The following is a 13826-nucleotide window of genomic DNA, read 5'->3' as shown; positions in this document are numbered from 1 at the left end:
TAGCTGATTTCGTTTTCCAGGAATGTATTGCCTGTTTTGCGCGATTTTGCAGCAGCGGTTCACAAGTCTCCAGATATTATTATTTAACCTCTGTTTACCTCCCCGTCAGCCTGTCTATCTGTCACACGCATTTTGCTTAGAAACAATTATGCCTACTGACGTACAATTTGGTGGAAACCCTCTAATAGAGGGGTCTGTTTTGTTTGCTTCCCTCTCCCTTCGATCTATCAGTTGAACAGATTTGGAGTTTGTCACTGCCCGGACGTACTAAACCTTCGGCAAACAAGTTTTAATTTATCGTTACTGACGTTCTTCTCTGGACTGAAGAACTCCAATAACATTTTAGCGGATAAATTGAATAAAAGAATTTGCCAAAAGGCCATTTTTGAATAACATTTTATTAAAAAGTCAATACAACATTTATATAGTCAAACTTGAAATATATATGCTTTTCGGAATTGCTTTTTTAAAAATACATGCAGATATTTTTCATATTCTTATTTTAGGCAAATGGGACAAATACATATAATTCCAAATTTTATACAATTGACTGTTGAGGCCGACAAATTTTGAATACATAAGTGTACGGACTGCGTTCAATTTGTTAATATATCTAATCTTTATTTGTTGCAAAATCTACCAAATTTAACAAAATGTCTCTCATTTTTAAGGGGTCAGCTATCTATAAAATAAATAACCAATGCAACATGTATCAAAATCGTTTGACTTGATTCTTTTTGCTTATGATACAGGTGACTTTTAATATTATAGTTCTACTGTTCTCATAGTTTTACTTACGGGGCAACCGGGTAGTTTCTTCCGAAATGACGTATTCGAATTAGTTTGTGTCTACATCTCTTAGTCGGTCCATTCTTCCGTGGTATCCTCATTGAATGGTTCACTTTCTGAGGAGTCTAATTGTCATCTTTGCCCCTGAACTCTGCCTGGGACAAGAAGACCTCGTGGTGGTCGTGGAATGCGTATAGTTGCAGTCTTTCCCGACACACTGGGGATGATTTGTTGTGAAGAAGGACGATCTAAACAGAGGCAGCACCATGTATCACATCGGGCAAAAAGCACTAAACCCGCAAGTATCCAAAAGACGATAGCAGGCCATGAGTATGCCAAGCAAGCTGAAAGAAGGAGTGATCCTAGGCAAAATAGCGCTGTGGAGATTATTGGATGGACATTGGTTGCGTTACCAGCTGTTTTTGGTAGGAACGACATCAGCAAGCTTACGATGAATGAAGCTGTGGATAAAGCTCATATTAGGGTTTTGTGTTCATTCGAAAGGGTATTTTCACTTACCGACAATCCCAGAGATTGACAAAACTGGAATGCTCATTGTAATACCTGTGATGGCTACTAGGATAGTGAGTGCTATTGTGGCGATTGATAAAATCGTTATTTTCCAGGATGTTAGAGATGGGACACGATGAGTTTTTTCCATAGGGCCCGCGGTTGTAACCTGTAAATACGTCAAATATAATTGAGTCTTTTTTGTCGAGTGGATTGACTGCTATTATCCAATTCCGAACGAATAAACTTTTTAAGATTTTGTTTGTCAAGCAAAACCTTATTGAAATCGGCTCAATAACTGTCTGTCCGACTGTCCGTCTGTTTTTCTGTCTGTCACACGCACTTTTCTCAGAAACTACTATACCGATTGACACGAAATTTGGTGAACGGCCAGACCATGAGTTACATCTTTCTACGTTGAGATTCAGGAAGGGTTGGCTGATACATTAAAAAGGGGGAGGGGCGTAAAATTTTTGTAACCAAATATGCTCATGTTGGGTGTCAAGTTTGCATTCTTACGATAGAATTTGCATTTCTATACTAGGGATGCCGTCCTAGTAGCCTTTGGGGCTTCCAGGGATACATCTTAGACTTTCGGTTGGTTGTCTGGATAACATTACTTAGATGTTGTCAAGGATATTACTCTGAAAGTCGTTTATTGGTCCTTCTATAGAGTTGTGGTGGAGATGGATAATATTGAAAAAACTTTTAGTAATATCAATCATGAACTCTCAACTTGTGAAACGCCCATTGGCATCGTTCTTAACACTGGTTTGCACTAATTTTCGTTATAACCTACAGGAACTTCTCAAAAGGCTTTCTAGTGCTACATACCTGACGAGTGTTAGTGCTCTAATTGAAAATTAGAGACTATATTTAACTGTGCGAATTTTGTATAGCGAGCCAAAATTTTGATCATTTAGAATAGCGCAACAGAAAGAAGTGGAAAAAGCGTGGATGGATGGTGAAAACCTGTGCTACATATATTGCAAATACTAGGGGGGTTTGCGAAGAGGAAATTATTTTCGCTAGAAGGGGATGCTTTACATTGATACAAGTGTTACATTTCGATTGGGATATCGGGATGTCTCATACCCTCAAACTGAACCATTGCAACATCTTCGTTTCCATTACCGCGAGGTTCATTGTCTTTGGCAGTCAGTAAGTCTGACGAGAGAGGAGAGGGAATAGAGTGATTTCCCCTGGGCCCTAAATGGAGATTTAACGTGATTAGATATATAACATAGTTTGGTAATATATGCTCATGTGGTTGCACTTCGTGGAATGCAAAATGCTAGTGATTGATCCGTTCAACCAAGGAATGTGGCATGACTTCAACTCTGTATTATGCAGAGAAAAGAAGTGTTTACATAGCTACATAGTGAAATATAAAATTCATTTGACATCAATTTTTAAAGTGTCACTGTGTTTCCTAGACAACTACTGCACAGTAATAACACTGGAGGATTTGCAACACGGCTGTTCGGCGGTCAAACCACACGTGATTGAAAGAAGCAATTTTCTATCAGATTTGCGCATCTGCTAATTTCCTCCTATTTACTTAGAGCTCAAGCAGAACCTGTTCCCTGACGTTCTTGATTAATGATGATGAGCAGGAACTCAAGGAACCGTAGCTGATTGTTATGCTTTCAGTAGTCGCATAAGTACGAACCCAACATTAGGATCTCGCTAAGCTATTGGACGGACATTCGTTCGCGTGCAATGATGAACATGTTTTACTACTCAAATGAGGATTATCCTCATAGCAATCAGCAGCAATTTTGTTCCAGCTAGGGAGGGTCGTGACTGTAAACTTACAGGCCGAAAAATGGAAGGCTATCAAAAAAGCTAGCGAAAGCGGCGGTCCATTAAAATTTCACAGACGTGTAAGGTATTAAGAATAATCCAGCAAAATTTGCAACAGAATATAGAAAAGTAAAGCTTCAGACCCGGAAGGAAAACCTAGTAATGCGTTCAACCTCACAGGGACAGGGCGAGTCACGTTTGCCAAATTGTGTGGAATATGAATAGTAGAGGAGGGGTATTGTGCGAGTGGCAGAAGTTTATGTTAGTACCTAAAGATGATAAATATTCAAGCGAAACCTTTTATTGGTTCATGTAATGGCTGCTTTGGGTAGTTGATGCCCTAGAAATTTGTCAGATTCGATTTCTGTGAATTGATCTAACTATTTAAACCATAAAATTTATTCCGGGCTTCGTTGAAAACGTGTGGACTTAAGGAATACATCAAATGCGGCCAACTGGAACCCACTTGGGAGATCTCTAGCAATCACTGATATGAACCCCCCCTTCCCCCCTCGATTAGCGGAATTGGTCGTGTGCACGCATCATTCGTTAAAATGCAACACTGCCACCACGATTTTCACCGTGTGCTGTGCAGACCATCAGTCCAGGGGTACAACCGCGCAACTGTTTCCTTCGGAGAAGACCCTGCTACATTACTGTCCATCAGAACTTTGTTAAAATTTGTCAAGCATGAAGAAGCGAGGTTCCCACTTGCTGAGAGGGATTTGTAATTAAACAAATATTGGACATGTTGAGTTCCGGTGATTTAACCTGTATGTCAAGGAATTGGGGTTACAAGAGATCGTACAAGATTCTACGATTAACGCCCTTAGTTTAAAATGGAACCCGTATGTATGGTCCACCAAGTGAGCTGACAAAGAATTCCTTTCCATGAAATATTGTTGGAATGTTCGTTCGTTTCAAAGGAAGAGTTGCTGGTCCTGGGAGCCATTCGAATTCGTTGATGGATTAATTATGGCAATATGGATCATTGTCTACTTCACGGATTCTGCGAATCATCTGAATCGGCATACATGGCAGTAGTATTTAATAGGATCATTGACTTAAGTGTTAAAGGGACGATATCACTGCCCTGCACTAAGAAGAGAGTAAAACTATTAAAAGCCAAGATGAATTTGCTGAAACTAGAATTGAGCGCTGCTTAGCTTCTTGCTGAACTAATGCACCTGGTGAGGACAACAATCACATTAGCGTAAAGAAAGAGTCTTCGCAGCTTGATAAGTATGCTGCAAACTGGGATAGGTATTCTGCAATAATGGGTTTGGGGTCACGTCAAGCCAAAGAAGAACCCTGCGGACCGTCCTTCAAGAGGCCTTTCCTCTACCAAGTGGCTGATGCATCATTTATGATGGTAGGCCCGTTATGGCCGCCGGAAGTTCGAATCTTTGATAGGGTAAACTCAAACAAAAGTTGCGATAGGGTAGTTTGTTTCACGATGGAAGGAAGGAAATTTGGTGGTGTGTTACTCAACATTTGAAATGCTGGTAAATTTGTGGCCCACATATATTCTCTTATTACTCGGCAGGAGCGGCACACCTGCCCTATAAAATACGATTGAAGTCGGTTGAGAATCCTGCGGTTACTACAAGCAACGGAGTTCTCCAAGGTCATCGACGACTGGAATCACCAAAAGGCTCCTAAGGCAAGAGGCAGACTGCAGAACGGGGACATATCCAACGATATGTCCGACCAGCATCCGATTCTCAACGAGCTGCATAGATGTCTTACATTTGTGTAATATTCGGGTGGATAGTTGATGGGTGATTTGCCTTGCTTCCGGAGCTCGCCAAGCCTCCTTTTTCTGCACTGCGGGATAGATTATGCAAATACTTTATAAGGAAATGTTTGCGTCTTTGCTCAAATGCTGTATATTTTGGAAAGGAGAGCTTTTAAGCGGTTCTTTGAAGGATGCCTGAGCTATGAGATACACCACGATCACCGAAAGGATTTTGTTGAAGCAAAAAGCCAAATCGACAAGAAGATACAAGAGCCAATAATGGCAGCATCAGAGGAGATCGCAGCAATGACGGGTAGAGATGCGTTACTTGAAAATTCATACCGGTTGCCCCACCACATTTTTGCGGCATTTAGGAAACAGCCGTGAAATCAGCAATGATGCGATGAGGGAAGATTATTCCAGCGTTCCTGGAATTTACTCCAATATACTGTCAGATCGGGGCATGTCTGAACCTGAGACCGCTTGTTCCGCTCTTTAGTAATCTTGATGACGCTGAAGTCCTGATTCCTGACCACTTCTTAGTTCAGCGGTCGACCAACACTCTCCCGGAGGCCGATTGCACCCAACGGGACTTTTATGAACGTTCTGGTGGATATGGTCTCAGGAATATTTGCATCACTGGCAGACTAAATACTGGTCAGGGAAAGGGAAACATCCAGGAGAAAATAGCCAAAAGCACGTATTGGCGGTATTCCTTCTGGAGACGATGGCATATTTCGAGAAGTTACAGTTCAGTATCATGGATCTTTGAGGAAACAGTTGAGATACCCAACGACCATGAAGCGGGATTTTCCAAGGCAACCTTTACTAAGCAAAAAGGTTTTGCACAGCCGGTGGAATAATGTTTGCACCGATGAGCCACTACAAGCTATGGACACTGAAGATTGGGCTCTATGTAGAGGAGCTAGGAGACCCAAAGGTGTTGGGTGGAAACCTCAACCTAAGTGTCTAGGTGATGTCTGCGTACATAATGGCAGTGGATTATTGCGGCGAGCTGTACACGAAGTGCACTAGGATTCAAGCCTAGTCTATGCCCGCGGGGATCTCTTTGGCCTGATAACTAGAGAGGTACTTGCCAACGCCCGTAACAAAATAGATGTTTTGTTCGAAATCTTGTAAATTTCGCAGTAGCGCGTGTTGCTCCCTAGAAAGGGCGAACAGATGAGAATCTTCGACTTACTCTGCATAATTGGGCCGCATGGGTTCGGCTGTTTCATGTTACTGCAGCTCCGCAAGTAAAAGGAGGGGCGATATTTGGTTCCTCAGATCGACACCCCCGCGATCACCGCTGACTATGACCACGTAAGCTATTTCAAGCTCATTGAGGATGAGCTTTCATCATGTAACCGTTTTCAGTTAGGTCTTATTGTGCTCACTCATTAAACACATTAATGAGGTGCGTAACTATGCGATTGACACAATATTAAAACGTTCATACAAGCCGACACGCGCGTAGCTGCGATCCACATTTTCGGAAAACATGACGATACCCCTTGAAAGGTCTATATAATGTGGATGAACGATTCCCATACCATCTTACTATCAATTGTTGAAGTCAGGCATCGGATGCTTCATATAATTGTAACGATGAGAGTGCTGCGTTGCATTACCTTGGTACTAACATGGTCGCCAAGGCTGTCAACAAAACAAACCAAACTCCCCTAACAGGTTGCCAGTCATGAACACAGACTACGTGAGATACATAATATGAGAAACCGGACGTGCTGCCGGAAGGTGGAGCTCCTGATGGGAGTCCCCAATGTGAAGCTATTGCGTTCTTAACAGAGTTGGCGCCCAACGTGGGACCACAGTTGTTGTGCTCATAACAGAGTTGGCATCCAATGTGGGTCCGAAAAGTGGCATTTCCGCTATTTTTTGGGGTTTACACCCAGCGGGCTTCTTATTATTAGGATCAGAGCTTCCTTCGCTTGCGAATACTCTGATGCCTAAACGAAGTTAGGAGGATTCTGCTCACCACTTCCTTTTGTAAGTTCGAGCTTGATGGTCAAAACAGGACTCTTCAGTGGATTCCTCTGCATAGCCGGCCGAAACTATTACCAAGGTGCCTGAGTGGAGGTTGTAAGAAGAAGTAGAATGGATCTTGTCCATTCACTTGCCTATCCGAAACTCAGGAGCTCCACCTTCTAAATGTTAGCTGAGGAGTTAGCTCAAGTTATTGACTCACCACATATTTAAACTAAAGTTCGTTGACGCGTTTTGTTGACTATGTGGATGTCTGATTTGGATTGCGGCTTTGACTTTCGACCGGACTAGTTGAAGTTGGAAGGATGGCCCTAGTCTAGGAGGGACTTAGGTCTGTAATTTCGATCAGATTCCTCACAAAGCGTAGGGTTCCCCTATTATGTTGGAAGCGGCAGGGGGCGAACGTAGAGGCAATCGACAATCGTCATCGGTCATTGCGTGCTCCAAAGTCTTTACCCCCAGGGCACCGATTGCCGCCTGGCTTTTCGCCGAGATTATCATTCAGAGCAACCACTATGGCGATGGAGTCGGGGACGTTACAGACCTTTGTGTCGACTAGTTGCCAGAAAGCGTCTTTTTGGACTCGGGTCTTTTCATGAGACTTTACGGTTGGTTGTTCTAACCTTATCCGATTCCGTTCTTGCATCTTGAGCAGTTTTAACTTTTATTCTTCTAGTTCCTTGGGCCTCTGCTTCTCGCCTTATGAAACTGGACTCTTTATAGATTTTATCTAATCCATCAGCAGTTATTAAGGCTTATTGGTGGTTGAAGGCGGTCGTCTTCCTGCTTATCGTGCTTTACCTCGTGCTTAAGGCTCGTTTGTGGAAATTATCCCTTTTATGTTGCAAAAAAGCAAACTGGATTCGAAAGTAGCAATCAATCCAATCATTTAATAACAAATTTGGAAGAATAAACCGACAAATCGAATTTCAAAGTGAATAAATTTAAGATATTTGAATTTGATTTTCAGCTCTTGTTACACTTGCATAATCTACAAATCTCACCTTACTCAAGAGCTCATTATTATTTGTTTACATTCAAAATTGCTCGGTTCAGATGCCATGTACATCCTTAAATAGATTTTCTCTATGGCGCCATTCCAAGTGTCCTCCAATTTTCAATTGAATTAATTTAAACATCACGAATTATGTAGATATGTAAAAGTAGGAATGATAAGAAATACAAACATTCTTTTGAGCTTTCTCCTTCCTTGCATGAAGACAGTATGAATTTTGAATAGCTCAATTACAATATTATTACGCTGTGAAGGCCGGATCTTATTCAGCGGAGAATATAAACATTTTTCAGAAACTCGTGATTGGTAGAAATACGAATGACATCTTTATAAGTTTATGATACATTATACACGTGCCTCGGCCCCCCGGTTCAGCATGACCATAACATGGGGTAATTGCGCTAAGTGAAATATTGATATGATAATGAGGACGAGAAAGTTTCGGTATATGCATGTTATGCGCTCAAATCTTAAAGATACTGCTTGGTGATTAGTCAAACAAAGAGAACCAAGTGTAATTTGCGAAGCAATTGTTGCATTCCATGCGCGGACCAATTGACCACTTTGATTGATAGTTGAGGCGCGTGTGGCATCTTCCAAAGAACATTCAGGTGGAAGTAGATAAAGTTATTTGCATTTATAATTATAACCTCCGAAGATACTTAGTGTTGCAGCTGACCTCAGTTTTGTCAAATTATCTGCGTGTATGCATTTTCAATAGTCACATGGTAGCCATTGAATCTTGGCTCAGAAAGAGTCATCCATCCATTCAGAGAATTGTAACCAACTTTGCAAATTGAATGAATTTTCTTAATCTTCTGAAGAGCCGCCGTTGAGTGTGACAATTGAATGGATCCTTTAGACGTAAAGGTTCAGCAACCCCATGAACTGAGTTTGTGGGTTCTTGATGGTCTATGCCTGCCAGCGTTGTATGAGTACTCCAACTGGAAGCAACCACAAATTTCGAGATTTGAGTGCGGATATTCATTGATCTATGTATCCAGCATACGGTATTCAAGTAAAGATAGTTCATTCATATCTAGATCTTTCTAGTAAGTGAGTGACCTTGCTTAAGAATATGTATGAATGACGATAGTGAAAAGATTTGGCTGAATGCTGTTAACGGTAGGTGACAATGACTGAAACGATCTAATTGCGTTTGCGTACGAAGGCAAGTCAAGTAAACAATTTTATGTTGCTGGGCTGGGAGGCAACAATGCTAGGCGTGCGTAGGTACTAAAGATGATGAAACTGGAAATGGGCAGTTAGTCATTTACCTATGAAATGAAGAAGTAAGATAATTCAATGGATGGAAATTATGGTAGAAATGCAGAAAAAAATTCAGTTAAAAATATCAAATTATTAAAAAATATCACAAGAAGAAGAATGACCAGATGGAATTTGCTAATTGAAATTACAGTTGAGTCTTATGTTCCAGTATTTGGTTAATTACGTACTCTGGTAGAGCACTTCCATTTGGCTCGGATCAACGATTGCGCTATTCAATGGCTAATGACGAAAAGGACTAACGTAGTTGGTTCACGTTCGTTAGTTTCAGACTGTCCCTGTCTTGCCAAACTTATGTTCTAGAGGCTGGTTTCAAACAGAAGAGAGAAGAGTACTGACATGGATACATGACCACTCAGGAAATTAATTCTAAATTGACATATTGATACTTTCAATAATCCTTGAGTACATAAGGTAACAGCGTGTTAGGAGTATTAGGTCACGTGAAGTGTAGAAATCCTGGCTTTCGGTGTAGCGGTTCCCATTAAGGGAGTCATCCCCTGTGTCGGATCCGCGGAATCGATTTTTTGTTTTTGACGTCAATTGTATCTAGATATAGTGTAGAATATATGGGCAAAGTATTTTTTTGATATTCGGAGTCGTTCGGAAATTATAGTGTTAAACACGTGATAAGTCACATGTCAGACTTATGTCGATCGCCGTAATAAAGCCCGTATTTATCGGTCCGAATGGTATTCGAATCACTTCGCTAAAAGGACATGTGCTCCTTGATAAAACCTAAGGTTTATGGACTAGGTATAGCAGATTAATAGCCATGCGATTCATTCAGTAGTTTGTTTTTATTCATTGAAGAAGCCGTGAAAAAACACCAAAATTCACAAAAAAAAGTTTAACGCGGTACCAAAAATTTAGCTTTTATTTTTTTTTAATAATCCTAGTTTGGGGACTGTAAAATGCCATTTACTCTTTTTCTTTAAGATGATCACAGCGTCCTCTAGCGTTGCAGCAGAAAAACACCTTTTTTTGGAGATGGGTGTATTTCAATAATGAACTACGCGATCGGATTGGAAAAATTACTATTCACGCTCAAGATATTAGTAAATCTATGGTGAAAAATTCGTATTTGTATCTTTATCCAGTTCTTCACAAAAAAATTTCTAAAAAAGCGAAAAAAAACGGTCTTTACACGGGATGACCCCCCTTAAAGAAATTTTTATGTTCTTATGATCGAAACAATAATCGCTTTCCACATCAGATTTTTTGTGGACTACATAATCACTTTTCTGTTGTTGTCATGCGCTATGACAATATTGACTTACCCTGCCTTTTGAGGGGTGAAACAATGCGAAGAATTGACTTCCCCACTTCGTCTGTTTTTCATTAATGTGGCAAGTTTGCGTTGGAAGTTCATTTATCTACTAAAAGGAACCCATCATCTGACTTGTTAAAAAAACGTGTGTGTGTGGTCCACACACATAAGATTTCCTTTGGATATCAATTTAGGAAAAGGGATAAGTCAATACAAACCAAATTAAGGACATCGGCTTGATGACATTTTATAGTTCCGATCAAAATATCCAAGGCTTTGTGCAATATGTTTACGAAGGAAGTATAGCGGTGATTGATGGTATTTTTACGGACATCAAGAGCAAACAACCTATCGATTCCAGCCAACAAAAAATTTAGACTAAATCTTTATAGACTAACAATCGGGTGCAATTCTACGGTAAAAATTCTGTAAAATAGCTTTTGGCAGTTTTCATTATCATCAACGACACAACAACCCGATTCCATGTAGGCCATGTTTAGTAAAGAACTCTAAATATTCTTGCTCTATGAAAAGGTTCATTAATTCAATATCACTAATCGCTGCCTATCGTCCTAGCCAACGCATTTGCTACATGTGATGTATTGTCTGGCACGGCTTCTTCTACCATACATCCTTTCCTTTCCTTCCTGCAGGTACTATATATATTACATATGTACATATGCATAAGCAGGCTAGATAAATGAGTCCTGACGACTTTTATTGTAGCTCGTCATGCCTGAGAACTATCTAGAAATCCCTATACCCCTATTGAAGTTTGCCTTTTTAGAGTTAGCGTGAATGTATATAGGGTGGGGGAAGCTTCGTCCGTGAGTACTCACGCTGTATTGATCTATTGCATTCGAGGGCCCGTCTAACAAAATATTTCCGACTCGTTTGTGTTCCGCACCGTCTCCGTTAGTGGATATGATATTATCTATTGCAACTAAAGTGCATCAGCACCAAAAGTCTGACGTCTGGTCACGAAATGTTCCCTGGATTCCACTTGCCACCTAGGGAATCATGACCAATAAGAACGCTCACAACACTCTTGTAAACACTCCTGCTTTTCGACAGAATAAATTTTGCAGTATGTGTGTTAAGTTGTGGCAGTAAAAGTTGGGTCTGTTCAGCAGCATTTTGGTTCTGCCATTTCTCCTTATATGAAGCTTGTTTTCAGTTTTGATAGCAGCATTTGCCAATTCTTTCGTATGGAAGAAATTGATCTACCTTTTGCTACGAGATTTCGTTGTTTTATATGAGTGAGCAGGTACTCAGAGCAATTCTACCGTATTCTGCCCCGTATTGATGCTTAAGAAAGCACTTAGTCTTCCATGTTTGTCGTAACAGGCCACTAAATGGGATAGAAATTTCTGGGCTAGCAATCTGCAAATTTCGAAACTTTACAGCTACCAAAGCGTCTACAATGCCGTGGATACGGACTGACTTCATGTCGAAGTCCTTTGCCTGTCGAAGACGGCCAATGATTGGAATGTGGAGTGTGCGCACGCACAACAATGTCGAGAGTCCTCAGAATGCTCGCTTTTTCCAACTTGAGCGAGAGTCCTAACGATATAAACTGAACATTCTGGTCCTAAGCGAAATAAGATGGTGGGAGTACTGCTCTCCATTTTGTCACAGTTATGAGAATGTGTTTTTGTACTCTGGAAACCCGGGTGGCAGTAGGCGCGAACTTATTTTCGGATTGCTAGTGACGACTACCGTAGAATGCGCTCTCTTGACCTTCGGTTTTGCCTGCATGCCATCGACCTGGTTAAGGAGATTTCCGATGTAGTTGGGAAAAGTAGTTTCTATAAGCAATTAGACGCAGTTCAGGAGGGGCTTCCTAAAGGTGTCTTTGCGATCGTGATGGGTGAAATGAATGCCCAAGTGAGCTCTGACAACATCTTGCTCGGACACAGTGATGGGGGAGTAGTAGGAGAGTGGAAGTCATTTGTGGAATATTATTCGAGCACAGAGCCTGCCATAAGGTAACTTCGGTTTCAATTGACCGTCACCATACAAGTAAGCAGATTGACGACCTTGTGATCAGCATTAGGAGTTGTTTCCTGGATTTTCGTAACACGAGAGGTGCTGACATTAGCCTTGAAAGGGATTGCCATTTGATATTGGCTCATCTTGGCTTGCATTTTGCCTTCCGCGACTTCTCAGAGTTGGGGAGCTGCGACCACCTAAGTTCAAGACAGACCGTTTGTATTATCCAGCTATCTGCGGCAAATGCTCTGAGTAACCCGGCTAAGAATATCGACGGGCTTCCATCGAAAATACTCTTTTATCGGGTACTACGCTGGTCCTCGGCTAGGCCTTGAAGGGCGTGATAAGTTGGCTGATGGCGGAATCATGGAAACAGATCGATGAACGGAAAGGATTGAAGACTCTGATGAACGGCTGATGAACGAGTGATAATGAGCGTGACACGCACAAATTCCGATACTAAACTAATTCCTATCAAGTTCAACGTAGCGGCCACCGCACCAAAAGGGGATTTCTTACGGAAGTGGATATACCGCATAATGTAATAATTTCAGAAATGTATTTTGCATCACGAAAGAATTTTTATGTGGTCGCAAATCTTTTGATGGCCGTGTGAAGGATGTTAATAGTCGAGTCCTCATCCACGCTGAAGAACAGCAGAAGAGAAATCATTTCGGCCATCAGTGCACTCAAACGGAGGAAAGCCGCTGGGCTTATATTCAATAATTTCGTGATAAATTCGATACATTATAATTACAAATTAATTAATCTTCTTAGTCGTTCCTTTTTTTTTGTTAAATTACAGTTATATTGCATAATTAATAAATCTGATTATATTTATTTTATCTGACGGCTGACGGAAGACTCTCCATGTTTTTCTTTTTTTACGTCCTGCCGTCAAGTCATGGCACTCTGCTCTCCATTCCTGTGGCGAGGTCTAAACGGAGTGGAGAGCGCCGGTAGCGTCATCTGTCCGCTCGCATTCGCAACATTCGAAATAAATTTCGAATGCCGCGAATCCTGCCGCGCCACAGGCTTGACGATCTCTCCGAAGAGTTATTTATCGCTGCATCCGCAGTTTTTGCAGATTTCCTACTTCTATTCATACGAAAAATCTAGGAATCTGAGAACTTGCCAGAGAGCGAAGGTTGAGGATGACCGTCGGGAAGGAAGGGCATTCGTTTTGAGTGTGGCAATTGAAGGGATATCTGCATACTCCTTGTCGCCGCAAAGATAATAGCTAAAATAATCCTGAAAGAGATCAGAGAACGTTGAAAAGCATAATCACACAACACTGTACGGATCATTTTGGAGCAGTGTGCAGATTTTAGATTTTCCCTTGTCCTGCTTTTCATCGATTTACAGGTTTCGATAGCGTCAATAAGGAGTGCATCTGGAGTGATCTACGCAGGAAT

The 13826-nt window shown here is 41.2% G+C and overlaps 1 protein-coding gene across 1 annotated transcript in view; it reads right to left on the bottom strand.

Moving 5' to 3' along the window:
* Nucleotides 1–367: 367 nt before the first annotated feature.
* The window catches only part of LOC119646935 (probable cationic amino acid transporter), an 86784-nt gene continuing 73325 nt past the window's right edge, over nucleotides 368–13826 (bottom strand). Inside the window, exons 11-12 of the mRNA XM_038047626.1 lie at nucleotides 1309–1468; nucleotides 368–1250 (exon numbers count right to left, since the gene is read on the bottom strand). Of these exons, the coding sequence (XP_037903554.1) occupies nucleotides 922–1250; nucleotides 1309–1468 (489 nt within the window). The 3' untranslated portion in view covers nucleotides 368–921. The remainder of the gene's footprint in view (nucleotides 1251–1308; nucleotides 1469–13826) is intronic.

This window comes from Hermetia illucens, chromosome 1 (assembly GCF_905115235.1).
Source record: "Hermetia illucens chromosome 1, iHerIll2.2.curated.20191125, whole genome shotgun sequence".
In the NCBI taxonomy this organism is placed as follows: Eukaryota; Metazoa; Arthropoda; class Insecta; order Diptera; family Stratiomyidae; genus Hermetia; species Hermetia illucens.
Note: the sequence above shows the minus strand (reverse complement) of the source record. Positions and strands in the feature narration are given on the sequence as shown.